The sequence below is a fragment of the Eulemur rufifrons genome, chromosome 7 (assembly GCF_041146395.1).
Source record: "Eulemur rufifrons isolate Redbay chromosome 7, OSU_ERuf_1, whole genome shotgun sequence".
Classification (NCBI taxonomy): Eukaryota; Metazoa; Chordata; class Mammalia; order Primates; family Lemuridae; genus Eulemur; species Eulemur rufifrons.
The window spans coordinates 65,774,570-65,801,733 of NC_090989.1; the positions used below are offsets into that span (position 1 = coordinate 65,774,570).

The following is a 27,164-nucleotide window of genomic DNA, read 5'->3' on the forward strand; positions in this document are numbered from 1 at the left end:
TATAGCGAAGATAAACAACAGGTTTCCATTCAGAACAAACCCCTATTTGTTCCTGCAAGGACAGCAGAGGGTAAAATTCCCTGATCTGGGCTCTCTTTGTAGCTTTCCCTTCTGAACGCCAGCTGGGCACAGAAACCCTCGGGGATTATGTGTTGCCCAATACTCGGGTACTGCTCGCTGAGAACTTGCTAGGTGTCAGGCAGTGTGCACGCGCCCTGGGTAAGTCTTCACCCTCACTGCTCAGGCACTTTGGACATGCTTTCTTTCTCTCTTCCCTCTCTCCATGTCAGTACATTCTCATACAGCAGGGAACAACAGGGCCGGGTGTGGCAGGCAAAGGCAAAGGTACCTACAGAATTACAGAGGTGTGAAAACACGAGGTTTATTCAGAGAACGGGGGCTGAAGCTTTGTGTATCAGGAACAGAAGATGCAGGTGCTAAAACTATCTTGCCTTTCTCTTTTCACTCTGTCTGGAGGGGAAGAGGGAAAATTTGATCAGAAGGCCAGAGAATGAACCAGAGCCAAGGCAGAGGGAGGCTAAACGAGGCTGGTGTGAAGGGCTTCACTGATTTGGGAAAGACTAAAATTTGAATATGGTCAATATGGTCTTGACATAAAGCTTTTTGGTGTCAGGATGCTAGAAAACCACTGCACTTGAATAAATGACAACAGCAGAATTGCAAAGGAGGGGAAGGTTGGTTTTGGCAACCTCCAACTTCCGCACTGCACCCGGCAGCCCTCCAGGGCTGAACCTTAGAAGCCGCCAAGCAGAGAGGCCAGCTTGCCCAGCAAGGTTATGCCCACTTTTCCCACCTTCCCTCCCCACCATCACCACCACCAAACATGCCCCCAGGCAGAAGGCAATGTTTAAATGTGGTTAAGAAATGTTTTTAATCTACGTTTGTGAGAAGGCCAGAAAGACAGGCTTGGAGAAAAGGGGTCCCACTAAGAAGAAGGCTTACGGAGAGTCAGCGAGGTATATGTGCAGCCGTGCCAGCTCCCAGTAACTACAAGGGAGGCAGGTGGATCAGCAAATTTGTTCTTTGGGAATAGGACAATTTTTATACTGTTTGTATTTTAGATAATTATTCCCTTTTTTCTTCCTTACAATTTGGTAAAGTTCATTTTTAAAAGTGTCAACTAAGGAAAGTGGAACCAGGGAAAGCAGTTTTGTTTTTGTGCCCAGCCATAGCCCTGAAGGCTGGGTACAGGTGTGAAAGCAGAATTCCAGGTGAGAGACATGTGGAGGAATTAACCCCTTCCCTCCAGGATGTTCCCCTTTCAGAGTTCTCTTCTGCTAATACATGGAGGGTCTTGTGTCTGGTTTTAAAAACAAACGATGGCAGTTCTTTTATAATACTGCATTGCAAATGACTGATACAAGCCTGACCCTCTCAAAGTGGGGTGCCGGAGGAGGGGTGTTGCAGTTCAAGAGAGGATTTAGTTAGCTCTAATTGGTGGGATGGAATTTTTTTTTTTTTTTTTTTTTTTGGTGAGACAGCATCTCGCGCTTTGTCACCCTGGCTAGAGTGCAGTGGCTCAATTATAGTTCACTTCGACCTCAAACTCCTGAGCTCAAGCTATCCTCCTGCCTCAGCCTCCCAAGTAGCTGGCATGTGCCACCATGCCCAGCTAATTTTTTTTTTTTGGTAGAGACAGTGTCTCGCTATTGCCCAGGCTGGTCTCAAACTCCTGGCCTCAAGTGCTTGTCCGGCCTTGGCCTCCCAAAGTGCTAGGATCACAGGTGTGAGATGCCATGCCTGGCCAGAAAATATTTTTGATAGGAGGAGACAGGGGTCTCTCTAGCAGCTGCTCCACTTCCCTTGGCACCATGTGTTACCTAATAAAATCAGTTTGGAGCCATATGCTACCCACTAATGTTAAAGTGACTGTGATTTTTTGAAATTAACTTTAACAAAAATTTAATAAAAGGTGTCTGATGTTTGAGAGGAGTGCAAGCTGGCCCACACAGCAAATGTTTGAAACCTCAAATCCAGGACATCTAAGTGACAGGTCTTTTGTCTCTGTCTGTTGATGAAATCAAAGTGCAAATACTCAACTTTAGACATAACACCCCTTGGGCTATGACTGAGCTCCTATCTGTTCCACAGTTTTCAATCAAAAGAAAACTCCCGAAGTTATTTATATTGGTAGTATAATTTTCAACGTGAATGCTCATCAAATGCACAATGTCACACCTTACCAAGAATATCTTCAGCTCCAGTCCCTCTACCTCTAATTTCCACCCTAACAAAGGGAAGGAACCACACTGTAGAGTTGCTCAGAATTTCTCATATCCCACGTGCTTCTAGCCCAATCTAAGCTTGAAGACAAGACAGAGAAATGACAATACTTCTTTCAACACAAACCATGCCATGTGAATACCACAACTATTCTTTGTAGTCTTGTGAAAAACATATTTCAAAGTGGGTTTTGGTGTTTTAAAAAAAATTCTCATTTCTAAAAGGCAAAACACTGAGTACATATAAAGCATTACAAATCTTAGATTGAGGGCTGCAACCATAGCATTTGAGAAATACTGTCCCTGCGTTATCAATGGAGAACAAACAACCTACTTTGAAAAAGTTGAGACACAGGAACTCATTTACAAGGACACAGGGTTGACTTCCTCACAGAAATGAGCCCCTCGTGTGGAATTTTAGTTTATTGTTTCTGGAGGCCATTTTTGCCAAGTTGCATCTTCACAAACCATGAACAAGATGCAATTCCAACCCATACTAACAATAAATGGCCCTGAAGTGCTCACTTACAAAGGAATTATAATTTAAAAAAATATAAAAGAGTTACCTCTATACAGATCTAAATACTGAACATTACATTAGAGGCAGAATAAAGTTTTTAACATGCTATGACATTATATTGCTTTACTTAATAATAACAGCTACCATTTTACTTGGCAATTTTCAACACAGCCATGGTTCAGACATTGTGCTAAGTGTTTTCCATACATTGTCCCACTTAATTTTCACAAAAACCCTATGAGGTTGGTATTATTATACCCCTTTTACTGATGAAAAACGTAAAAAATGCACAAAAGTTATTTCCTAGAAGTCACACAGCTAGTAAATAACCCAAGTCTGACTGTGGTCCATGCTTTTCATCAATAGTATGTAAACTAAAGGTATCTCAAGGCTCTAAAATAAGTTTCTAAAGGACTAAGTTGTTCTAGTAAAAACGTTCAGAATGCTACAAGAAAACAAACCATCATTCTAAAAATAAACAAGTTGTATAAGTCAAAAAATGAAGCATTGCCTTTACGCTAATGTTAGAAACAGCGTATTTATTATTGTTATCATTAATTCTTTAAAGTAACTGAAAACATTTTGAACAAGTTTTGGAAATTTTTGCCAGAATTTGGTAAGATTATGACCACACGTTCACCAGGCTCCCACTCGGTGCTATGTAGTTACTGTTAGGTGCCGGCATAGACAGAGCAGTAAGAAACAGTTCTCATTCTCAAAATGTTCAGTGATATTGGTGGGCCTATGGGTACAGTGACAGACCACACACAACAATGTGAACGGGTTAACAATAGGGTGAAGTGTAGAGTACTACAGAAAAGTGAGGAGAGCTACCTAATCTAGCCAGTGGGTGGCTGGGAAGTTTACTGGAGGAGGAGCAGCAAAGAATTAGCCAGCTAAAGGGGCCGGCTGCTCATTCCAGGCAGAGAGCAAAGCTCGGGCCCAGTGCAGAGACAAGAAGGGTGCGGTGGCGTGGTACATGGGGGGACCTGCGAGAAGGTCAGGGTTGCTGAAGCACGGGTAGCAGGCAGGGAATGGACACAGTAAGACTGGAGAGGTGGGCAGGGTCCTGATCATAAAGAAATTTAAATCAGTGGAGGAGTTTTAAGCAGGAAGTGACATGCTCAGAATGATCTGCTACCTAAGCCGTCAGCAGCAGTGTGTAGCATGGACTTGGAGCCACACAGCCATAGGTTCAACTCCTGGCTTATCAGCTCTGTGAACTTGGGGAAGATACAAAAACTTTCTTCTTTCTCTTTTTTTTAATTGACAAATAAAAAATATATACTTATGGTATACTATGTGATGTTCTGACTTATGTATACATTGTGGAATGGCTAAATCAAACTAATGTATGCATTACCTCACATATTTATTTGTGGTGAGAACAAAGACATGAAACCTTCTAAGCCTCAGTCTTGTCAGCTGTAAAATGGGAAGTAAATGAGATAATGAATGCAAAGCACCGGAATATACTAAATACTCAAGAAATGGTGGCTATTATTAATAACATTATCATAAGCCTAGAAGTTCAGGAAGACCCACATAGGAGTCCAGATGAGATATCCTGAGGTCCTGAACAGGGATGAATCTGAGAAATTATTTAGGAAATGGAACTGACAAGACTTGATGATTGTCAGGCTACAGGGATGTGGCTAAGGGAGAAAGAGTCACCGTCAGTGAGCTCTAGGTCTAGGATGGGTGACTGAATGGCTGGCGACACCCCTGACAAAGAGAACACGGAACAGAACAAGTTTGGGAGTCTGGGTCAGGGGGAGGAGGTCCTGAGTGCATCCAGAAGTGGATATCCAGGAACTCAATGGACAAGGTGGAGTCCAGGGTGCAGGTGTGGCTTAGAATTAGAAAAGTGGGTGCCATGCACATCTCATACCATGGAAAGGAAGAGATCACCCACCGATGGGATGTTCAGTCAGAAGAGCAATGAGCTAAGACAGAACCCTGGGAACACCCATAATTAGGGGCAAGGAAAGAAAGAGAAGCCCCCAAAGAAGAAGGAAAAGAACCACAGAGGACAAGAAAAACCAGGAGAGCTCACTACAATCAAATCTAAAGGGACAGGCTCTCAAGGAGGGAGTCAGGAGGTACCCAACGTAGCTAAGAAATCTAATCAATTCCATATATGTGCTCAGAATTTAGCAGAAACTGCTGTGGATTTTAGACCAGTGGGTAATTTTTGTAGGACAAAGGGGACAGAAGCCCAACTGCTAGGTTAGGGCACAAAAGGGAGTGAAGAAGTAGAAAGAGTCTACCACAAATCTGGTAAAAAGGAATGGAGAGGCATTATGTAGTAGTAAGAGGAGAATTCAGGGTCAAAGGTTAGGTTAAAAATTATTTTTAAGAGGCTGCGCACAGTGGCTCACACCTATAATCCCAGTGCTTTGGAAGGCAGAGGTGGGAGGATTGCTTGAGGCCAGGAGTTTGAGACCAGCCTGAGCAACATAGTGAGACCCCATCTCTACAAAAAAAAATTTTAAAATTAGCTGGGTGTGGTGGTGCACACCTGTAGTCCCAGCTACTGGGGAGGCTGAGGCAAGAGGATCGCTTGAGCCCAGGAGCTTGAAGGTGTAGTGAACAATGATCGCACCACTGCACTTCAGCTTGGGTGACAGAGCAAGACCCTATCACAAAAAATAAAAAAATTATTTTTAAGATGGAGCACCCTGAGCATTTTGTGAGCTGAGAAGGAAAGATAGATAGCAATGGGTGATGATGCAGGAGAGAAAGGATCCCCGACAGAACAAGGTCCTTGAGGAAATAAGAAATTTTAAAGGATCCACTGTGTGTCAGGTACCAGGCTAGGTCGTGGGATGCAGAGATAAATAAAAGAGTCTGCCCTCAAGGAGCTCACAGTCTGACGGGGAAAAAGCTGCTAACAACCCTTCCGAGCAGAGTGCGACACGGATGCTAGTCCTCGGTGCGTTCTGCCAGAGGAGCTCACAGGGGTACCCATTTGACCATGGTCTCCTGAACCTGAGCCTGGGCCTGCTCACCTCTCTGTTCCCACTGCCCACCACAATGTGTGGCATCTGTGCCTGCTAGGCAGTCAGTAATTTTTTGGGTGTGAATGAAAAAATATACTTGTCAGAAACTTTATTTCCTGGGGTAGAAATTTTATAAAGAGGTATTTGGGGTATTACTATATAATTAAATATTAATTAAAATCACAGTATACGTGTTTAGTGTTATGGTCTGAATATCTGTATCTCCCCCAAACTGATATGTTGAAAGCTAATCTCCAGAGCAATAGCATTAAATGGTGGGGCCTTTGGGACTAGGTCATGAGGGCTCTCATGAATGTGATTAGTATTCTTGTAAAGGAGGCACAGGGGGGCTTGTCTGCCCCTTCTGCCATATGAGGACACGGTGAGAAGTTGCCGTCTCTGAGGAACAGGCCCTCACCAGACACCAAATCTTGATCTTGGAATTTTTAGCTTCCAGAACTGTGAGAAAGAAATGTTTGTTGTTTATAAGCTATCCAGTCTATGGTATTTTGTTACAGCAGTCTGAACTGACTAAGTACTTAAAAATACATATCTAAGAGCTTCTTTTTTTTTTTTTTTTTTGAGACAGAGTCTCACTCTGTTGCCCAGGCTAGAGTGAGTGCCGTGGCGTCAGCCTAGCTCACAGCAACCTCAAACTCCTGAGCTCAAGCGATCCTCCTGTCTCAGCCTCCCGAGTAGCTGGGACTACAGGCATGCGCCACCATGCCCGGCTAATTTTTTCTATATATATTTTTAGCTGTCCATATAATTTCTTTCTATTTTTGGTAGAGGTGGGGTCTCGCTCTTGCTCAGGCTGGTCTCGAACTCCTGAGCTCAAACGATCCGCCCACCTCGGCCTCCCAGAGTGCTAGGATTACAGGCGTGAGCCACCGCGCCCGGCCTCTAAGAGCTTTATATAGGAAGGTTAGGAGTGGGGGAGAATGAGGCACAGGCTCAACCACGGGGAGAAGGCCTGAGTGGTTCCAGAACTTTCTCTAGCCAAAGATATCCCTAAATCTGACAGCTTATGCTCAAAACTTATTTAACCATTTATGACAAAATTTTTCATCTCAAAATTATAAATAAAGAACTAGAAATAAAATGTGTGTAAGACTACACATAGGCTAAAACCCAGTCATCATAAAATAAAAACCAGACAGCCAGGCCCTGGCGTCACTGACCTGGCTCCAAATGAGGTTCCACTATTTATGACTGTGTGACCTGGGCCAGGTCACTGAAACTTCTTTGGGAAAGCAGACCACATGAGGGTCAGTCCTCAAGTCTCTTTCAAATCTACTGTGCAAAGGTTCTAAAGCAGCATTTCTTATCCATTTTGGGATCACAAACTTCTTTGAGAATCTAATGAAAGCTGTGAATTCTCTCTCTACCCCCAAAATAAACACAGAAACATGCATACAAAATTCTGCCAATCATTTGAGCGGTCCTTCAAGTCTACCCATGACCCTAGGTAAGAAGTGGGAAAATAGCAGAGGTGCAACTCTTTATAATAAAGATGCTTTGTCTTCCTTAAATATAACAGAGTCAGGTATCAAAGTGACCTCTCCAAGACCCCCAGTGGTTGTGTTTCCACCTGTGTGTCCCTCTGAAGTGTAAGTCATCTTTGAATTCCCTGGTGCCAACCCTAGTACCCTGAATACAGTGAGTACCCACTTGGGTTATGAATTAAATTGATCAGGGCCATAATGGTTTAGATTTGTAGTTCCCAAGTTTTCAGACCTCCAGTGCTTCTGACTATCAAATTCAAATCCACCCTTTGAGAGATAAACGTGGAGCACACAGCAACCACTATGTGCTTGCTCTACGGAGTCTGTCAACTTCCTAAAAGAGATTTTTTTTTTAAATTAGAAGGGTGTAGCCACCCAAATTAGAAGCTACGCTTCAGTCCCCGAGCAAAATTTGATGATTCCCCACAAAAAGAAAAACACACTATCTGCTTATAGTAGAAATCCCTTATATTTGTATAACCATTTATGCTTATACTTTTCCAATCCTTCCCACATACATGTAATATTTATCTGAGAGGTCAATACCTGCATTCGCCTCCTTTTAAAGACAAGGAGAGAGAATATACCATTTCAGTGATCACAGAGAGGGCTCTCCAACACAGCCCAGCACCAGGCCTCCAGCCACAGTTTCATAAACGTGCTAGTGTTTCTCTATCACCCTTGTACCACGAAGGTGGGAGACACTGCTTTTAAATTGACAGGACAAAATAGCTCGGATATTTAATAAAGTGCTCAGTGATAATACCTAAATAGTACCTATGATTTCAGAAACCAAAAGCCATTCCAATCTGAGCATTTTTATATACAATGATTAAATGGTTTAGTTTTTTCAATACTCAATAGGCATCAAATCAAGCCTATCATCTATGACTGAAAAAAAAAGAATCCACTGTACATAGGAGAGAGCAAATCCACACTTACCTATAGCACAATGTAAAATCTAGAAGAAAAAAGGGAAGAAAAGAGGAAAATCAGTATGAATCAATAGTATTAAAATTTTATTTCATGTAAACTAGTCTTTCAGTAAGAATAGAACATGTCTGCCAGCAGTATTAATTTGAAAAACAAACATTCCATTTTTAAACTTGGCTACAGGCTATTTAACAAAATGTAAATTTCTGTTCAGTTTTTTGTTTTTCATTTTTAGCTTATGTATCTTTGGAAGATTTAATCTTCACTCAGTGGTTTATCAGATTATCAAGGACCTCTTTTAAATTAATAATATACAAACTCATAAGAGCAGTAAGCGTACAACATCTCCAATGCCCCATACTCTATAGAACAGAACCGTCTCTGACTCTGGAACTTGGGGTTGGAAGAGCCTTCGTTGGCTCCTCTTGCCTGGCAGGCTCTTCAATGCAGACATTCATTCTACAAAGCTCCATACTCAGTCCCCATCTTGTTTCATTTGATAATCTCACTGAAGAACTGTTGCCTGGTCCAATCTCTAACCCTGTCTCTTCAAGCTCCAGGCCCACATTCCAAGCTGCTTTTGGACATCTCCATCTGGGTGTAGCAGCAGCAGCTCCAATGTGGCTGGCCTTGATGGGAGGCACACGCTTTCCCTCCTTCATACCTGCTCTGCCTCTTAACCTCCCCGTCGCTCAGGTCCAATATTCTTTCCTTCCCCTCACCCAAGTCCAAATGGTTTCCAAGTCCTGCTGACGCTTCTGAGATCTGTCTTCCCCATTTTCATTTCCAGTGCCTTGGGGCTGCCATCTCCACTCCACCTCAATAGCCATCCAAATGGCCAATTCTAAATCCCCTTGCAACTCACCCTTTACATAGTGTTGCTCTAACTCTGGTGGAGGTGGCAAAAAAAAGTAATCTGAAGCCATCTACAAGATTGATTTAATGACCAATGTTTTTCCAGAATGATAAGACCTAATAGCTAGTATAGGACATTTTAGAATTTTTACATTTCTCTAGCAGTCATTGTTTTGTTTGATTCTAACAATCACCCCAGCAGACAGGCAGGACAGATATTTCTACTTGCAGGCGAGAAGATCAAGACTCACAGAAGCTGCACAACTTGCCCAAGGAGTAAATGATGGCAAGGATCAAGAACCTAGATGTTATTTCCACTCTATTGCTTTCTCTATTAGTATCATACTATTTCATTGTACACTAGCTATGAGAGATCTACAGAAGCTAGAATGTGAGACGAGTTAGCTTATCTAAAATACTGTGCTCTGGTAGGCCAAGGCAGGCGGATTGTTTGAGCTCAGGAGTTTGAGACCAGCCTGAGCAAGAGCAAGACCCCGTCTCTACTAAAAATAGAAAGAAATTATATGGACAGCTAAAAATATATATAGAAAAATTAGCCAGGCATGGTGGCGCATGCCTGCAGTCCCAGCTACTCGGGAGGCTGAGGCAGTAGGATCGCTTAAGCCCAGGAGTTTGAGGTTGCTGTGAGCTAGGCTGATGCCACGGCACTCTAGCCAGGGCAACAGTGCAAGACTCTGTCTCAAAAAAAATAAAATAAAAATAAAATAAAATAAAATACTGTTGATAACACTCTATGCTCAATAACTATCATTTCAATGAGTTTTTTTGGGGGGGAGGAGTTGGATTAAAGAACCGTGATGCACAAATAGGTTGGTAACTGATAAGAGAACAAAAGTTACCATACTGCAAATCTTATAATCTTCTGCAAAAGAAAACATTGCTAAAAACCTCAAATGTATGAATCGATAAGCTAAACCTCCTGCTGCAAAGTTGAGAAAAACTAAAAGATGTATCTAGATTAAAATGAGGAAAGAAAGACATGAATGAAGAGCATCATCCTTTGACACCAGAAGACAAATAACAGTGCCTAGACAGAAAACCTATTCTATCCACGTATGTGGCAAGACATCCAGGCTGCAGATTAACAAGAGGACACTGCAGGAAAGGACACACAGCAAGCAATCAAAGGCGAGCACATTTTCTTTGCGTGACAGAACAGTAGGTCTCAGTCCTATCAGATACATCCTCCTCTTTTTAATCACACGTATTTTATAATGATTTCTTACCATCAGAAATGAAATTCATAGATGGTACGACCTACCTACACAAAATTTCCAAAAGCAAATACAATGTCCTAATTGATATGTCAAGAAGAAATTAAAAGTAATTTATTTTTTACAAATATGTATTTCAATATGTAAATGTTTGGGGACATAATCAAATAAAGAAGCAGTCAGACGCATATACCACCTTTTACAGAAGTTTGGATTTAAAAATAAGACTATCAGAAACCTCTCTGGAAAAGAACAGGAAAATAAAAGAGCAGATGTACAGACCAACACCAGAAAAAAATAATATTAAGGTAAGTGATAAGGGGCATGAAGAAGCAACCTTGTCTGAAGTTGGAATAATATGCCAAGGTAAGTAACAGTCAAAGCAAAGAAACTGGAGAAGTACAATACTGTCTCAAATGAGCTAGGTCTTACTTATTTATGAAGTGTGTTGTCAAAATAATCTCCTAGGTTATGTCATGGGAAGGGGTAGGAAGAAAATGTCACAGAAAACCTATCCTTCTGTCTTGAAATGCTGTTGAGACATATAGTCAATGGCTAGTCTGTAAAAAGACCTTGGAGACCATATTCTTTAAATAGTGCAACAAGGAATAGAAGATAAATTAGATAAAAACAGTAATGCAAGAGGCAATAAAACATTGTGTAATACATTGGGGATACTTTAAAGATAAAAGGAACAACTATAGCTATTCCAAAATAAAATTTCCATTTCACGACTTGGATTTCTTGCCATTACACACACACACACACACACACACACCCATACACACACAGAGCAATGATATGAAATATTAAAGTAGTCTATATTAAAGAAATTCAGTGAGATCCCTGCATTTTATGTGTCTCTAGTAATTTAATAATCGAAGTCTCCACAGGAATCTCAAATCTCCTGTTAAAATTTTCAATCACTTTCACTGCTTTTGCTATAACACCACTGCACTGAAATCCTTTTCAACTAAATATGCAAGTTGGAAATGCTGTAATATTTACAGAACATAATGTGCAGAGTGAATAAATTATTTTGAGAAAATATCTTTATTTCACTTAAGCTTCCCTCTTCACACCAACAATGGCAGGAGAATTCTACAATTCAACAATGGTAGGGCAGAGTTCTAAAGATGATCCCCCAAGATTGCTGCTCCTTGGCTATCACTAATCTAGGTAATGCAATGTAGGAATTTGTAAATGTAATTAAAATCTGAAGTCAAATGATTTTAATGTACAGATACTATGTGGGTGGATATAACACAATCAGTCAAGCCCTTTAAAAGCAGAGTTTTCTCCAGGTGGTGGCAGAAGGGGAAGTCAGATTATTGAAAGAACAAGAATTCAGCACACCTTTACTGTCTTTGATGTTGCAGGGGGCCATGTGCAAGGGCTAGAAAGAAGCCTCTAGGAGCTGGGAGTGATCTCCAGCTGATAGCTAGCAAGGAAAGGTGGACCTCAGACCTACAAGGAAATGGATTCTTTCCCCAGAACCTCTAGATAAGAGACAAGTCAGTCTGGCTGACACCTGATTTCAATCTTGTGAGACCTTGAACAGACAACCCAGTCAAGCCCAGATTCTGACTTACAGAACTGTGAGCTAATCAATGAGTGTTGTTTTGAGTTGCTGAATTTGTAGTATTTTGTTATTCAACAACTAAAAACTAAGACAATAACTTTCTTCTAGCTTAAGCTTTTTGTTTAATTTTTCATGAAGATTTTCCAGTATTAATATGCTCTACAAAACTTTTATGTGTGTAGCAGCGTTAGCCTGGGGGAACATATGGAGTTGGGGGGACGCAAAACAAACCCTCATTGAGTTGGATTGTCTCGCACATTGTTGGGCACTGAGCCGGCAGCATCCCCAGTCATTGTGGTGATCACAGCACACTCACAATTTTCCAAAATGCACCCTAAGGAGGTGGCACTGCTTTACTGAGATCCACTGAAAATCACTGGACTAGAATAAGCACATCTCATCGGAAAAAATTTAAGAGGACATACCATATTCAAAAGCTTGAAAATACGTCCTACATAAACTCCTCTCTCCTCCTGGGCTCTTTCCATTTCCAATGGGCAATAAATTGATTTTAGTGTTAAAATTTAACCTCAATGTCAAATGCCAGTTTGCACAATAGGTTACTTGGAAACATCATTGTTGAAAAAGTTTCTAAGATTTGAACTAGGGAAATTATTTTTGTTAAGTTACCAACAGATACGTTCAATTTCATTTTTAATCTAACATGAAACAACAGCAAAGCCCAAAAAAGAGTTTAACAAATCTCAAGAGGAATAGGAACCCAAGCAGCTTTGGAGACCTCAGCTGTACTTGATCGATTTAATGTGATTCGGCTATAGTGATTCCCCATCTCTGTCTTTCAATTCAAAATTCCAAATTCTTGGGAGAAAAAGAAAAAAATCTGACTAACCCAGTTTGGGTCAGGTATACACCCCTGGATCAGCCAGGTGTGGCCTAAGAGGCAGAGTCGGGGTAGAGATGTAGCTGCTGAGGGTGCAGCCTTGAGAACTGGGAACACATCCAGAGAGGACAAATCACTCAGGTGGACAGCTCCACAAGACTTGTCTACTACACTCATTTTTACTGTGCAGAGGTCTACAACTAATTTGAGTTATATCTACTAGTTTTTCATGTGTTTTAGAAATTATCATACTATATGATTCCATTTTTGCTTAAAACTTACTTATATAATAACATGTAGTCTTGAAGGATAGACACCAAAATGTTAACAGTGGTTATCTTTAGGTAATGAGCTTATGACTGATATGCATGATGAGTATATGGTATTTATTAGGGGGAGACACCTTTCCCCTCTTCTCTGGTCTCTATGAGAAGGGATTTCCATCAAATATTGCTCTCTCTCCACCCTTTAATCACTTTACTTCAGAAAGGAAGGTGATTCATTTGAGCAGTGAATGTGAGAATAAATGGGGCATGCTCCATTCAGTTCCACACTAGAGGTTCCGTACAGAACCTCAAGTTCTCATGGTTTCTTCCATGCCACCCTGGCTGTTGCTGCCGGGGACAGGGTGGGTGGGGAGTCTGATTCTGGAGTGCAGTTAGCCAACCCATTTGATTGGCACCAAAGCATGTCCTCCAGCTTTGCCTTTATTGCTAATAAAGGTGATTTTAAGGAACTTTATGTAAATCCTTTGAGTTCCCAATGTTCAGAACATAAGAAAAAGAGGGCTCCTTCAGAGATTCCAAATATGTTTTCAAAAATCCTTTACATCCCTTTTTGAAGGAAGAAATAGGAAAATTTCCTCAATTACCATTATTTTCACTGTCACTTAATTTCACCTTTCTTGCTATATTCTGCTCTTTAATTTACCAATTCATTATTTCCTAATTTTCATATTCTGACAGTGAAATGTTGAAGTCCCACAGAACCTAAAACTAGGGAAAAACTTAAGGTCATCTACCTCCATGTAGTTACTGCACAATGCTGAATTGAGGCCCAGAGAAGACCCAGGTCACAGGGCTAATTAACGGCAAAATCAAGTCTTTGTACCCAAATTTCTTGTCGCCAGTGTTTCTTACGTATACTGTGACATCTTTTAAGTACAATTCTATTTTCACTTCTATAGCATTTCTGCCAGCTTTTCTATGTATTTTGTTTCTCTGTTCAGATACTCATTCACTCAGCAACTGATTCCACCAACATGGGTCACGTTCCTGCTACATGACAAATTGTGAACTCTGAGAATTTCTCTTTGGCTTTTGCTGTGAAATCAACTTTATCTTTTGCTGTGACTGGACTGCTTTTCTTGATGCTTGGTTGGTAGGCTGGTTTGTCCGTTAGTAAACTTAAGTCAGTCTCCCGTGGGAAACACAATGTTAGATTTTGGGTTTTATTTTTTAAACAGCAACCACCATGACAACTTTTTGTTTTGCTATATTTCACTGGTCCATTTTCATAAACATTATAGATGATGCATTTGTGCTATATTCTATCATCCTATAGGTTTGTTATTGCTCCTGCTATTTCCTTTTTAACATACAGCAGATGTAAAACTCTACTTGTCTTTAAATCAAAAGATAAACTATCTAAGCTGCCTTTTGTCTTCCTTTTTACAACATTTTTTAATCCTATTTTCCTCATTCATCTGTTTTTTTCTTTTTTCAGACCCATTGTCAGAGAGGAACACCTTTTGTTTTCTATTACATTTTATTATTTTTTAGAAATTTCACGTAAGTGATATATAAATGCATACTAAAGTATACAGAGTAAACAGAAGTAGAAATCTTCTTTTATTCTCCCCTCTCCTTCAGAAATACCACTCCCCTCTATAGAGGTAAGCACTGGTGAGTTTGATACGTGCCCTTCCAAAACTTTTCCTAAATCTGCAACATTGCTTTTTTCTACTGACTTTCCTAATCTGAAAACATCAACATATAGTAATTACTCTCATTATTTTCAACTTATGAATTAAGAAGTTTATAAACTCTGGAAATAAAATTTGCATTGTTATGATTGTCTTCCTTTGCTTAACCTCCTTCCCACGTCATTCTATGCCGGTGAAATCCCAAGTATCTCAGGAGATTCCATGTGGATGTGCTGCAATCTGTCCCCCAGCCTCCTGCCGCCACTGTTCTGTGCAGTAGCCACTAGCCATGGGGACCTATTTAAATTTAAATAAACAGCCTGTGCAATAGAGGGAGACTCTGTCTCTAAAAATGAAGAAAAAAATTATTTTTAATAAAAATGTAAATAAAATTGAAAATTCAGTTGCTCAGACCTACGGGCCACATTTCAAAGGCTCAGTGGCCACATATGCTCGGTGGCTACTGTTTTGGACTGCACAGAAGCACATTCCAACATTGTCACTGCAGAAAGTTCTACTGGACAGTGCTAGCCTGAAAACTTGGTTAATTTTATTTATTTATATTACAGTCAAATGCACTTTGATAAGGTGCTTTCAAAGTTCCATTACTTTCTGTAGGTGTTCTCAAAATATCTCCATCTGTAGGAAATTGCACGGCCTGCTCTCCAGGAACCTAATGTTTTCTCCTATCTTCACATGGATTTTTTCTTCTTCAAAGTCTCAGGTCCCAAGTTCTTTGTTACTCTTAGGTTTTAAAATCTTCCTCTTTCCTGCCAGAAATTGTTTAACTTTTAAAACTTAACAAGTAAAGAATTTTTTTTCTGTGCAACTCCCATAGTGACATGGCCTTTCAGTTCAGAAAAGTTTTCTATAATTTTTCTCCCTGATTATTTATGAGTTATACATCCCAACCTTTTCTATTACTTCTGGTGGCCTTACTTTTGAAAGCTTGTATATCATCAACAGGTTTTCCAGACACACTGGTTCTATCACATTAGTGTTAGTCTGTTGAGTTTCACTACTTATATGTATATTTTGTTCTTCCGTTGTTCATATCATCATGCACCCATTAGCTAGGTCATCAACACATAACACGTCTGGTGTGCCTGGCACGCCAGGTTTTGTAATGCTCTCTTTACATTTCAAATGGGAACTCTGAAAATTTCCCAAGGCTTCTCTTCTGTCATCTGTGTCACACAATGACTGGAAACTCCTGCCTTTCTTGAATCTTCAGTATCACCTATTTCTCTGCACTGTGGCCTCCTTCCTGTCCTGTATTGCCACCATTGTTATTTTTAGTTTTGCTTTTTTTTTTTTTTAATTTCAGCACATTTCTTTCTACAGACATCAGCTATCACACCTCTTTGAATTTGCTTCTATTTGCTCCAGTCATCAAGCAGCGAGGCCTGTGTGGGTGGGTTCCTGTTTCCTACAGGCTCCCTCCTTCCTTCTAATGTTGTGACACATTAATTATACCCAAGTTAGATTTTTCTTTGGGCTTTCACATTGTTTTCGAAGCTGGTTTTTCTGAGATTTGTTGTCATTCCTATTTGTGTTAGATATCTCCACTATGACTTGCTCTGCTAGTTTTTCAGAGTCTCTTTTAGAGGTCTGTTTTCTCAAAATGACTCTTCAGAATAAAAGTAGTCTAACGTGCATGTACCTTGCGTTTCAAAAGTTCCTTTTTAAGACTATTATCATTGGGAAATCAGCATGTTTCCATAAGGAGGAAAAATAATACAGAGGATGGTTATGTCTCAGGCCAGTTCACAAAAGCAGACTTAACCTATAGAATGTGCCTGAAGCAGAATATTTCCATGGGGACAAAAAAAAAAGAAAATCATCCAATATTTGAGCCATAAAGATAGAAAAACTGGCAGGGAGACAAGATGGGATCCCTCCTCCTCTTAGAACACTACAAGTTCTTAATATTTTGCTACCTTTTGGAGAAATATCCAAAGTCAGGTTCTCATTTCACTGAACGATCTGAAGAGTGTTGTGAGGCGAGGCATGAAGAGTCAGGCCTGAGTACAGAGCTGGGGCTGAGAAAGTGGCAGTGGGATTAGAAGACATAAACGCTGTCTGTCTCCCTCACCACTCTCCAGAACCAGCGCTGCCATTTCAGACCCAGCCCTGCCTGGATCAACTGTAGGAAAAGATTAGAAATGAGACTGGGCTGTTTACTCCTTTTTGTAGATAAAGGGGTTCTAGGCGGCAGAAGGATCTGGAAGAGAATGGAAGGAAAAGGAGTTCCTGTGGTCCATCAGGTACTCCCAGATGGGCAGTGGTAGGTAAATGGCAGATGCAGCGACGTCCTTCTGTTGAAGACTGTCTGTAGCAGTCTCAGCAGTTACTGTCTTTCTAAGGGGGCAGAGCAAGATGGCTGAATAGAAACTTCCAGCGACAGTCCCTCCCCACAAACACCTAATTCAACAACTATCCACATGTGCAAGGACCTTCAGACAAACTAAAAATCAGATGAGCAATCATACCTGGTTTCAACATTACATCAAGGAAAGAGGCACTACAGAAGGCAGAAAAGACAGTCTTGCCCTGCCTATGCCATCCCTCCGCCATCCCCCGGCACTGCTGTACCAACATGCCAAGTGGAGAGAGAACCTGTGTGCTGGCGGGAGGGTCCGTGAAGTGATTGTGGGGCTTTGCATTGAAACTCAGGGCCACGCTGGCACAGGGAAAAACTCAGGGCCACCCTGGCACAGGGGAACACAGCACAGGGCAGAATTCTGCCAGTGCCCATGGAGGGAGCATTTTGACCTGCCCAGCCAGAGGGCAATCCTCCACCGCAAAGCCCAAGTTCCTGCTAGCCCCACCTCCCCACCACCAGCAGACAAAGAGCAGCCTGTGGCCTAGACTGAATTCATAGGGCAGTTGGGCCACAAGGGCTGCAGTGCTTGGGCAATTCCTGTGTCTGTGCTGGCTCAGAGCCAGTGGACTTGGGGTGCACGTGACCCAGTAAGACACCAGCAGTGGCAGTCAAACCGGTGCCTGTGTCAACCGTCCTCCAACTATAAGCAGCGTGGCTCAGAGAGAGTCTTTTTTCACTTGAGGAAAGGAAAGAGAAGAGGTCAGAGGACTTTGTTTTGCAACTTGGGTACAAGCTTAGCCACAGTAAAATAAAGTAACAAGCAGACTCCTGAGGCCCCTGATTCCAGGCCTTAGTTCATGGATAACATTTCTGGACCCCGCCTGGGCCAGAAGGAAACACGCTGCCCTGGAGGGAAGGATCCCGTCCTGGCAGGATTCACCACCTGCTGACTAAAGAGCCCCTGGGCTTTGGGTGAGACTGGGCTGGCTTCAGGTGTGACCTGGGGCTGGTGGCCACAAAAGAGTGCCCATGTCACTCCTCCCCCAACTCCACCAGCCCAGCACAGAGAGTGAAGGAAGAGAGCGAGAGGCAATTCAGGGTATTCTCTTGTATCTTACCCAAGTCCACCAGGTGGTACCACCATTGAGTCTGCAAGAGTCACAGCATTACAGGGCTTGTGGCACCCCTAGGTGCTGATACAGCTGCAGTGACTAGACTTAGACCACAACACAATTCCCTTTGAGTATCCGGAAAGCCTTCTCAAGAAAGAAGGGTTCAGGCCGGGCGCGGTGGCTCACGCCTGTAATCCTAGCACTCTGGGAGGCCGAGGTGGGCGGATCGTTTGAGCTCAGGAGTTCGAGACCAACCTGAGCAAGAGCGAGACCCCATCTCTACTAAAAATAGAAAGAAATTATATGGACAGCTAAAAATATATATATATAGAAAAAATTAGCCGGGCATGGTGGTGCATGCCTGTAGTCCCAACTACTCGGGAGGCTGAGACAGGAGGATCCCTTGAGCTCAGGAGTTTGAGGTTGCTGTGAGCTAGGCAGACGCCACGGCACTCACTCTAGCCTGGGCAACAAAGTGAGACTCTGTCTCAAAAAAAAAAAAAAAAAAAGAAAGATGGGTTCAAACAAGCCCAGACTATGAAGATTAAAATAAATGCCTAACTCTTCAATGTCCAGACATCGACGATCATCCACAAGCATCGAGAACACCCAGGAAGATATGACCTCACCAAATGAACTAAATAGGGTACTTACTAGCGACCAATCCAGGAGTGACAGAGATAGGTGACCTTTCAGACAAAGAATTCAAAATAGCTGTCCTGAAAAAGCTTAATGAACTTCAAGATAACACAGAGAAAGAATTCAGAGCATATTAGAGAAATTACCAAAGAGATTGAAATTAAAAAAAAAGCAGAAAATCTAGAGCTTAATAATTCAACTGACAAACCGAGAAATAGTCTCTCAACAGCAGAATTGACCAAGCAGCAGAAAGAATTAGTGAGCTTGAAGATAAGCTATTTAAAAATATTCAGTCAGAAGATAAAAAAGAAAAAAGAATAAATAAGAATGAAGGATGCTTACAAGATCTAGAAAATAGCCTCAAAAGAACAAATCTAAGAGTTATTTTCCTTAAAGAGGAAGTAGAGAGAGAGACTGGCGTAGAAAGTACACTCAAACAGTTCATGGCTTTGCAGAGGAATCCTTAATCCACTTGAATCCCCGCTGTCGATCCCAGAGGCATATCCAATTGTGAGTATTTGAAAGTGTCTTTGCTATAATTACTGTCTTATGTTAACCAATGATATTTAGAAATCCAAATTCTCTCAGAAATAATTTGAAACTGCCATAACTGCAGCAACCTACTAGTTTTTATTTTTAATTCTACTCAACAAAGCTGGAAAGATAAGAATCTGCCTTATCAATAAATATCATGGAGCCCTAAAAAAGAATGAAGTAAAAAGAAATGATTCACAGCTCATTATAGATGAAAAGCATTTTTTAAAAGCTGCTTTAATTATTAGATACAATTCACATACTATAAAATTCACATTTTTACAATTTACAGTTCAGTGGTTTTTAGTATGTTCACAAGGTTGTGCAGCTATCGCCATTATCTATTTCAAGAACAATTTCATTACCTTAAAAAGAAATCCTGTACCCATTAGCAGTCACTTCCCATTCTCTCCTCCCTACAGCCCCTGACAACCACTAATCTATTTTCTGTCTCTATGGATTTGCCTATTCCAGACATTTCATATAAATGGAATCACACAATTTGTGACTTTTTTTTTTTATCTCCCTTCCTTCATAGAGCAGGTTTTCAAGATTCATCCAGTTATAACATGTATCAGTAATTTATTTATTTTTACGGTATGGATATACCATATTTTGTTTATCCATGAATAATTTTTGCTACCTATGTTAATTAGCTCTCAGGTTTACTCAAGATTGAACTCAAGATGCAATACATTATTCACACACTGATCTCTTGGCCCACAACACTGATTATCACCATTTTACTTTTTGTCAATTTATAAATCATCTCATACATTATAATCTTCATTGTACTATATGTCTTGTGAGTATTTTGGTAAATATAATACTTCTTGGCCTTTCCACTTAGCACCCTTTTTCTAGAAACTGCCCCATTCACTCCAACCCTTCTATATGGTTAATGTGACCTTGCTCCTGTCTATAGGTGATTGGTCCAGAAATGAACATTCCTGGTGACTGGGCCAGGAATGAGCACCTGATTTAAGCTGGATCAATTAGGATCTTCCCTGGGAATGTGGAATTGGCAGCAAGACTCTAATCATAGCTGCTCTCATGATTATAAGAGCTACAGTCTCAGGAGCTTTTGGCTATTACCATTATCTGCTATGTAGACTAAGAAACTGAGAAAACTGGTCTGCAAGAAAAGAAGAATGAATATGAGAGAGAGAGAGAGAGAGAGTAGCAGATATAACAGATGGAGTGAGAACTCCTGGATTCCCTATGGTGCTCTAGGCCCTGATTCCAGGCCATTCCTAAGGCCTAGCTACAACATCTCTGCCCTTGGATTCCATGGAACATCCTACACACTTATAATAAATTCCTCTTGCTGTTTAAGTGAGTTGAAAAGGTTTCTGTTATTTTCAGCCAATAGTCCTAAATATCTATCCAACAAGATTTTAAGCTCCTTATTAGCAAGGGCTCAACCTCCACAGCACCCATTACTCAAACACATACTTATTTAAATTACTACCCGTGGTAAATAATCTATGTGTTGTAGATAACCTGGAAAATTATCTATAAAAAATATTCAAGACATTCTTGGATGAATATATAGAAAAAAATTAAGATTGTGTCTAGGCCGGGCATGGTGGCTCACGCCTGTAATCTTAGCATTCTGGGAGGCTGAGACAGGAGGGGATTGCTTGAGCTCAGGAGTTCGAGACCAGCCTGAGGAAGAGCAAGACCCCCTCTCTACAAAAGAAAAATAGAAAAATTAGCCAGGCATTGTGGTGTGCACCTGTAGTCCCAGCTACTCGAGAGCCTGAGGCAGGAGGATTGCTTGAGCCCAGGAGTTTGAGGTTGCTGTGGGCTAGGCTGACGCCATGGCACTTACCCAGGCAACAGAGTGAGACTCTGTCTCAAAAAAAAAAAAAAAGATCTGTGTCCATTTTATAAAAAAGCTGTATCATTATATCATGAACTCAATATATCTTTGCACCCATTTTGTAAAAAAATTGTTTTTGTTTTCCTCAGAAAGTAAGCTTCTTTTTGTATTACACATCTACATGCCCATTTGCACTTGCTTGGTAGATGTATTTAAGTCTTTAAAAAACAAAGTATTACGATTTTCCTAAGATTTGAAATTTCTTGAAAACAAGTAAACTTCTATTTCCTTTTTAAGAAAACTCTCACAAAGCCTAATAAAGAAAAGCATTCAGCATAAAGAGATACAGATGGGTAGCTATCCTCTTTGAATTCATTTTTTCCTCCTGTAAATAGGATATATTGGCAAGCACTAATAATTCCCATAAGGATAACTTACATGTAATTTAACACCACACACACATTTATTATTATTATCATTATACGACATAGACTGGGTAGGTGACAAAACACTCCGTAACTGGCTGCATAGGAAATGCAGTTTTAGCAAGCTTGCCTGCTCTACCTCCCAGCCTATGGAGCTGCTGCCATCACTGATCCCTGCAATGTTAATTCCCTCAGGTTCCTGGGAGTCTTCACTTCCTTAGTCTTCTTCCCAAAATCAAATCCAGGATCTGTCACCTATCTGGTTCTTAGTGGGGATAACAGACATAAAACCAAAAACCCAAAATATTTTCTTAAATCCCTATTAAAAATTCTATAGAGATAAACAGGCTAATCCTTCAAAGTCTAACTCTGGATTCCTGAATGGATTTTGTATCACACTATTTAATGTACCTTCCCTAAAAGATACTAAAATTTTTTAAATTATACTTCTAATATTACAAAGTTTTAGAGAGACAGAATCCCCTTTAAATTTGAAGTATTCCAATTGGGTATAATTCCCTACTATATCTTGCACAGGGGCAGTTTCTGATGGTGCTGACCCCAAATTTTCTTCTCTGTAGCTAGAGGGAAACTATGCTGGCCACAGCCCTCAGAGACAAAGCACTGCTTATTTACTCCTGCCCCTCCCCCTCCTCACTCAAGCTTCTAAGTTTAAACAACAGTTCACACTGCGATTTGCAGACCCAAAACTGTTAGGGTAGGAAGGGACTTTAAAAATCTACCTTAACCTAATTAGTTTACAAATGAAAAAATGAAGTAGATAAGCAATATAAAACACGTGTGCAAATTCAGAGTAAGTCGATAAAACCAGCATATTTAGAATAAGGGTACTCAGACTCCAGGTGGAAGCCCATTACAACCATACCACCTGCCTAAATTGTATAAGAATGGACAGTACTGAAATTCCTCTGCTTTCTAAGAGAAGAAAAAAAAAAGCAAAAACTACAGCTTTCTGCTTTTAAAAGTGAGTGTGAGAGGTAGAGGTATTATATCTCATTCCAGAGGTAAATAATTTTTTCTTAAATATTATTCCATAGTTCAGGTTTTAAAAATTGCCACTGAGGTATGAATGTCATAATAGATGGGCTTGCTCTGAAGGCTAAGTGAAATGAAATTGAATACCAGATCTTCCCTTCAAACTGAAGGTTTTTCACCATAATGAACTACATGGCAGCTATTGATTTTGTGGGCCAAAGCTATCCCCACTTCCCCTGTCCATTATCAAAGTCTATAGTCCCTTGGACAGAAGGATGGGCATATGTCCTAAGCCTGGCTAATCAAGTATCTCACGTTACTGGCAAGGGTCAGAACTGTTCTGAGTAGGGCCATCCAGAATCCTTCCCTAGAACTGTGTGTGTCACAGAAGCTGAGAAAAATAAACTCCCTCCCTGTTTCCCAAAGTGTGGAGAAGGCTGTCTGCAGTAGGAGAGCCTAAAGCCAACATTAAAACAGAAATAGAGATAAGTAGAGATGAGAGGTGGAAAGAAGAGTCTAGCAGCGTCAAATCCTTGGTCCTCATTCCTGAGCTGGTTCCTTTGATCTTGTAAGTTAACCCTGTATCTTTATCAAGTAGAAGCCAGAATATTCTTTTTTTGCTTCAAATAGTTTAAATTGGGTTTCTGGCACTTGTAGCTCAAATATCCTAATCTATATTTACCCCAGGAGAGAAGACCAGATATACATTGCCCTTAATGCAGGCAAATCAATAAACTTTTGTTAAAACTTTTTTTCTTTTTAATTTGGATGCTTTTCAGACAGGCTCTACTGTCTCTTATCTCTTGTATCTATCGCTTCCAAATATCTATACCCACCAAGTTCACTGTTTCCATTATATGGCAACCAAAATTATGAGTTTGCCAATGCTTTCCTAGGATGTCTCTAGAATTTTTAAAAATCCTAATATAAGCTTGTTTCATTTGATTTCCAATAAAAGTTGAGTATAAAATATATTCCAGGTATTACAAGTTAAATGAGATTTTATCTTATCTAGAACATCAAAAAGATAGCCTAGGTATCAACATTATAGTATGCTAAGAGACAAAATTTCAAAATTTAAAGCAAATCTAACAGAGATATGGCTACTTCAATACAATTAGGTAGTATGTTTTTTACTTTATAACAATGGAAATCAATAACAACAATAAATCTCAGGACTTACCTCCAATAAGGCTCCAGTCTGGAAGAATTTCAAAGGCTTTTCAATTGAATAATAAAGGCTATGGTAGCTACCCTTAGCCAGGTATGCTCTCACCAGACCAACGGCTATAACCAGCCATCTAAAAAAAAAAAAAAGGGTAATCAGGGTGAAAAATGAGGTTGTAATAACACATATTGCTAAAGGTAGATCTCAAGAGTCAGTATCCTGGATTTACTGACGGTATTTCTCAAATGCCAAGCTGTAATACATAGAAATGTTGCACTACCAAAAGCACCCTACCAAGAGTGCACAGCAAAAGCACAGTGGCACCTCACCCATTTGGAGCTTGGTTTTTTGACAACCTTGCCTATTGAGATCAAGGCCAAAATGAAGGGAATAAGCTAAAATGGTCTTTGCGCAGCTAAATTGGGTGCCAGAAAGTCTAGGATGAGAAAAAAAAAAAACTGGTTAAGGGAAAAATTTAGATGGACTCTGCAGTTCAAGGGCCTTTAATAATAATAGAGTGATGTTTTAAATTATTTTTATAAGTGCCTCACTGGAACATACCCATATCTTAAAATCTATCCTTTTCAACTGAAAAACTGAATTCAAATTTCAATTCAAAATTGCAAATGAAATAAAAAGTTTTTTTTTTTTTTAAGAATAAAAGTTTTTTAGATCAATCTCCCAAAGGCAACTCAGAAAAGAAAGCCAGTGATACATAAACCACAAAACAGGGAAGCACTTAAGCATACAGCTGTGAACGTTACATTTCTGTTCCACTGTCCTTCTCAAAACAAATGTCAGGTCTTGTAATGTTTAATTTGTTAAGTTCCATGATGAAACAAATGGATCTTTATTATGAAGGTATGTCTCCTGGATGGCAGTAAGAGATTTACCTAAATGTACAATCTCAACTAGTCAAAGGGGTATGTGGTCTATGTTAATATTTCTAAAAACTATTATACAAGGATATCAAATAAGAGTCTGTAAAAGAAGAAATTTATTCCTTAATGGTACAACTGGTCCAGTATTAGCAGCCTGGAATGGAAGAAAGCTTACTTTGCTCCTACAATCCCAAGTTCTCCTCCTGGTTTAAGATACTACTCTTTACCCTCCACCCCGTGCTCTATGTTCATTGCCCAGGAACAGACTTCTTATCAACATGTCTGAAGATACCTCCCCAATCCAATGATCTCATCAATGCCCTCATGAATGCCCTTGCTAAGACAATAATTTTGTATATAAATGCACACACACACAGATTCCTGAGTGCTCTTTTAAAAATCAATGTGACCACTTATGCGATAAAGAAAACTTGTATCTTTAATAGCTCTTCACTGCCCTGTGAGTCAAGAGAAATGATTTCTAGATCCAGAACTTCCTTTTATTAACAAGTTCTATGATCTCAAGCAAGTCACAACTTCTCTGAGCCTAGGTTTCAACACCTATCATTTCTAATTCTAGCAATAAGCCTATGATCTGCCCAGGATATATTTATTTTCACATCCCCCCCCCTCCACCAAACGAAGGTGCTGAACTATAAATATACATTAGCATTTGTGTTTTTAAAAAAAGAGGGAAAGCGTATATACATACTTGCTTGTAACAGCATCTTAAGCATACACAAAATTGGTTGCCTCAGTGGAGGGGATCTGGGTAGAAGGGAAAGGTGAGGGGAAAGATTTTCACTGTATGTTCTTCAGTATATTTTGAATTTTAAACACTGCCAATGTATTGCCTACTTTAAACAAAACTGGATATTCACTATACAATTCTTTCAACTTTTCTCTATGTTTGAAATTCTTCATAATAAAATGTTAAGGAAATTTTTTTTGCAAACGAGTACAATTTAAAAATACATAACAGGCCGGCAGAATGGCTCATGCCTGTAATCCCAGCACTTTGGAAGGCTGAGGTAGGAGGACTGCTTTAGGCCAGAAGTTCGAGGCCAGACTGGGCAACATAGTGAGACCTCCTCTCTACAAAAAATTTTTAAAAATTAGCCAAGTGTGGCAGTGCCCATCTGTCCTCTTAGCTACTGAGGAGGCTGAGGCAGGAGGATTGTTTGAGCCTAGGAGATGGAGGCCGCAGTGAGCTATGATTGCACCACTGTACTCCAACCTGGGTGACAAAGCAAGACCCTGTACCTAAAAATCTATATATTAATAAAATAAAACACAATAGCCTGATCCCGTGATCCTCCTCACCAAACCATAGGATAAAGAATTGCAGAGCTGGAGGAACCATCAAGATCACCTAGCACAGCTCTTTAGTTTTATAGGTGAAAAAAAGGAGGCCTAGAGCAATAAGACGATTTACGGAAAGTCACACAGCCAGCGTCAGAACTAAAAACCCGCTGCCATGAGGGATGGACTGAAATGAGGGAGACACAAGATGGGTAAAACCTGTTTCGAGAGTCTATACTTCCCCTCCCCAGTAACTCTGCCTTCCACTCCCAAGTTTCTTCCCCACCCCAACCCATCCTAAAAAGTCTAAACTCATCTAAAGCATGGCTCTGCTCATGCCACTGGTCAAAAACTTCGAACGCTTTTCCGATACCTTTCAGATTAAAGCGCAGCCTGGATTTTGAAAACAGCCGCCTAAATGAATGGTACTCAGCAGCCACATCTCCCTGTTTGCTCAGCTCACCATTCGCGACTGGCCGCCTGGGTTGCCCTCTGCGCCGCAGAATGGCCCGGCACGCCGCCCCCACACCTGCCCCGGTGGCCAGCCCACCTTCTTTCTCTCCCACGGCCCTCCCGAGCCAGCGCTTCCCTGTAACTTGGGTCGGCCCCCAGCGCAGGCGTGTGTTCGCAGACCGGCTCCCGGCCGGCTCAGCGCTCGGCCGTCCGCAGCGCCCCGGTGCCGGGTCCCGGACGCCTACCGCTGGGCTGCACTGCGCGCCGCGGGGCCGCAGAGCTCCCTCCTGGCCGGGCTGGCTCCCCGCCTCCCCGAGCCCCAGCCTCACCCCGCCGTCATCACTACATTGTAGATGACCATGTACGCCGTGGCCAGAGGCCCCGGGCCCTTCTTCTTCCGCGTGCCGCTGGCTTCGCCGGCCCCAGCCCGGCCACCGCCGCCCCCATTTCCCTTGGTTGCCGCAGTAGCCGCCGCTGCCGCCATATCAAGTGCCGGGAGTCCACTCTGCCTGCGCGAGCACCTCGGCCGGACTTGGCCAGGCGAGGGGGCGGAGGGAGGGACGATGGAGAGGCGGGGCGGGGCCGCGGGGCGGAGCCGGGGACAGCGCCCACGGTGGCCGCCATCTTAGGTGAGGGCGCAGACGCTCCTGGCGCTCCGGTCCTTCGGCTCGCCTCAGTCGCCGCTGCCATCTTGGATCAGGGTAATCCCCGCCTCTTGTGCGCTCAGGTAGCGACCTCCGGCGCCATCTTGAGTTGGGTCAATGTACTGTTTGACCACGCTGGGCAGGCCCGCTGTTTCTGCCAGCTGGATGCTTCGTCGTCCCTGGCTATTCACTCTCCTATAGCCACGGCCTCCATGTTGG

At 41.4% G+C, this 27,164-nt stretch overlaps 1 protein-coding gene across 1 annotated transcript in view; it reads right to left on the bottom strand.

Moving 5' to 3' along the window:
• The window catches only part of HACD2 (3-hydroxyacyl-CoA dehydratase 2), an 89,635-nt gene extending 62,849 nt beyond the window's left edge, over nucleotides 1-26,786 (bottom strand). Inside the window, exons 1-3 of the mRNA XM_069472710.1 lie at nucleotides 26,631-26,786; nucleotides 23,681-23,798; nucleotides 8,213-8,231 (exon numbers count right to left, since the gene is read on the bottom strand). Coding sequence (XP_069328811.1) covers nucleotides 8,213-8,231; nucleotides 23,681-23,798; nucleotides 26,631-26,785 — 292 coding nt within the window. The 5' untranslated portion in view covers nucleotide 26,786. The remainder of the gene's footprint in view (nucleotides 1-8,212; nucleotides 8,232-23,680; nucleotides 23,799-26,630) is intronic.
• Nucleotides 26,787-27,164: the final 378 nt, after the last annotated feature.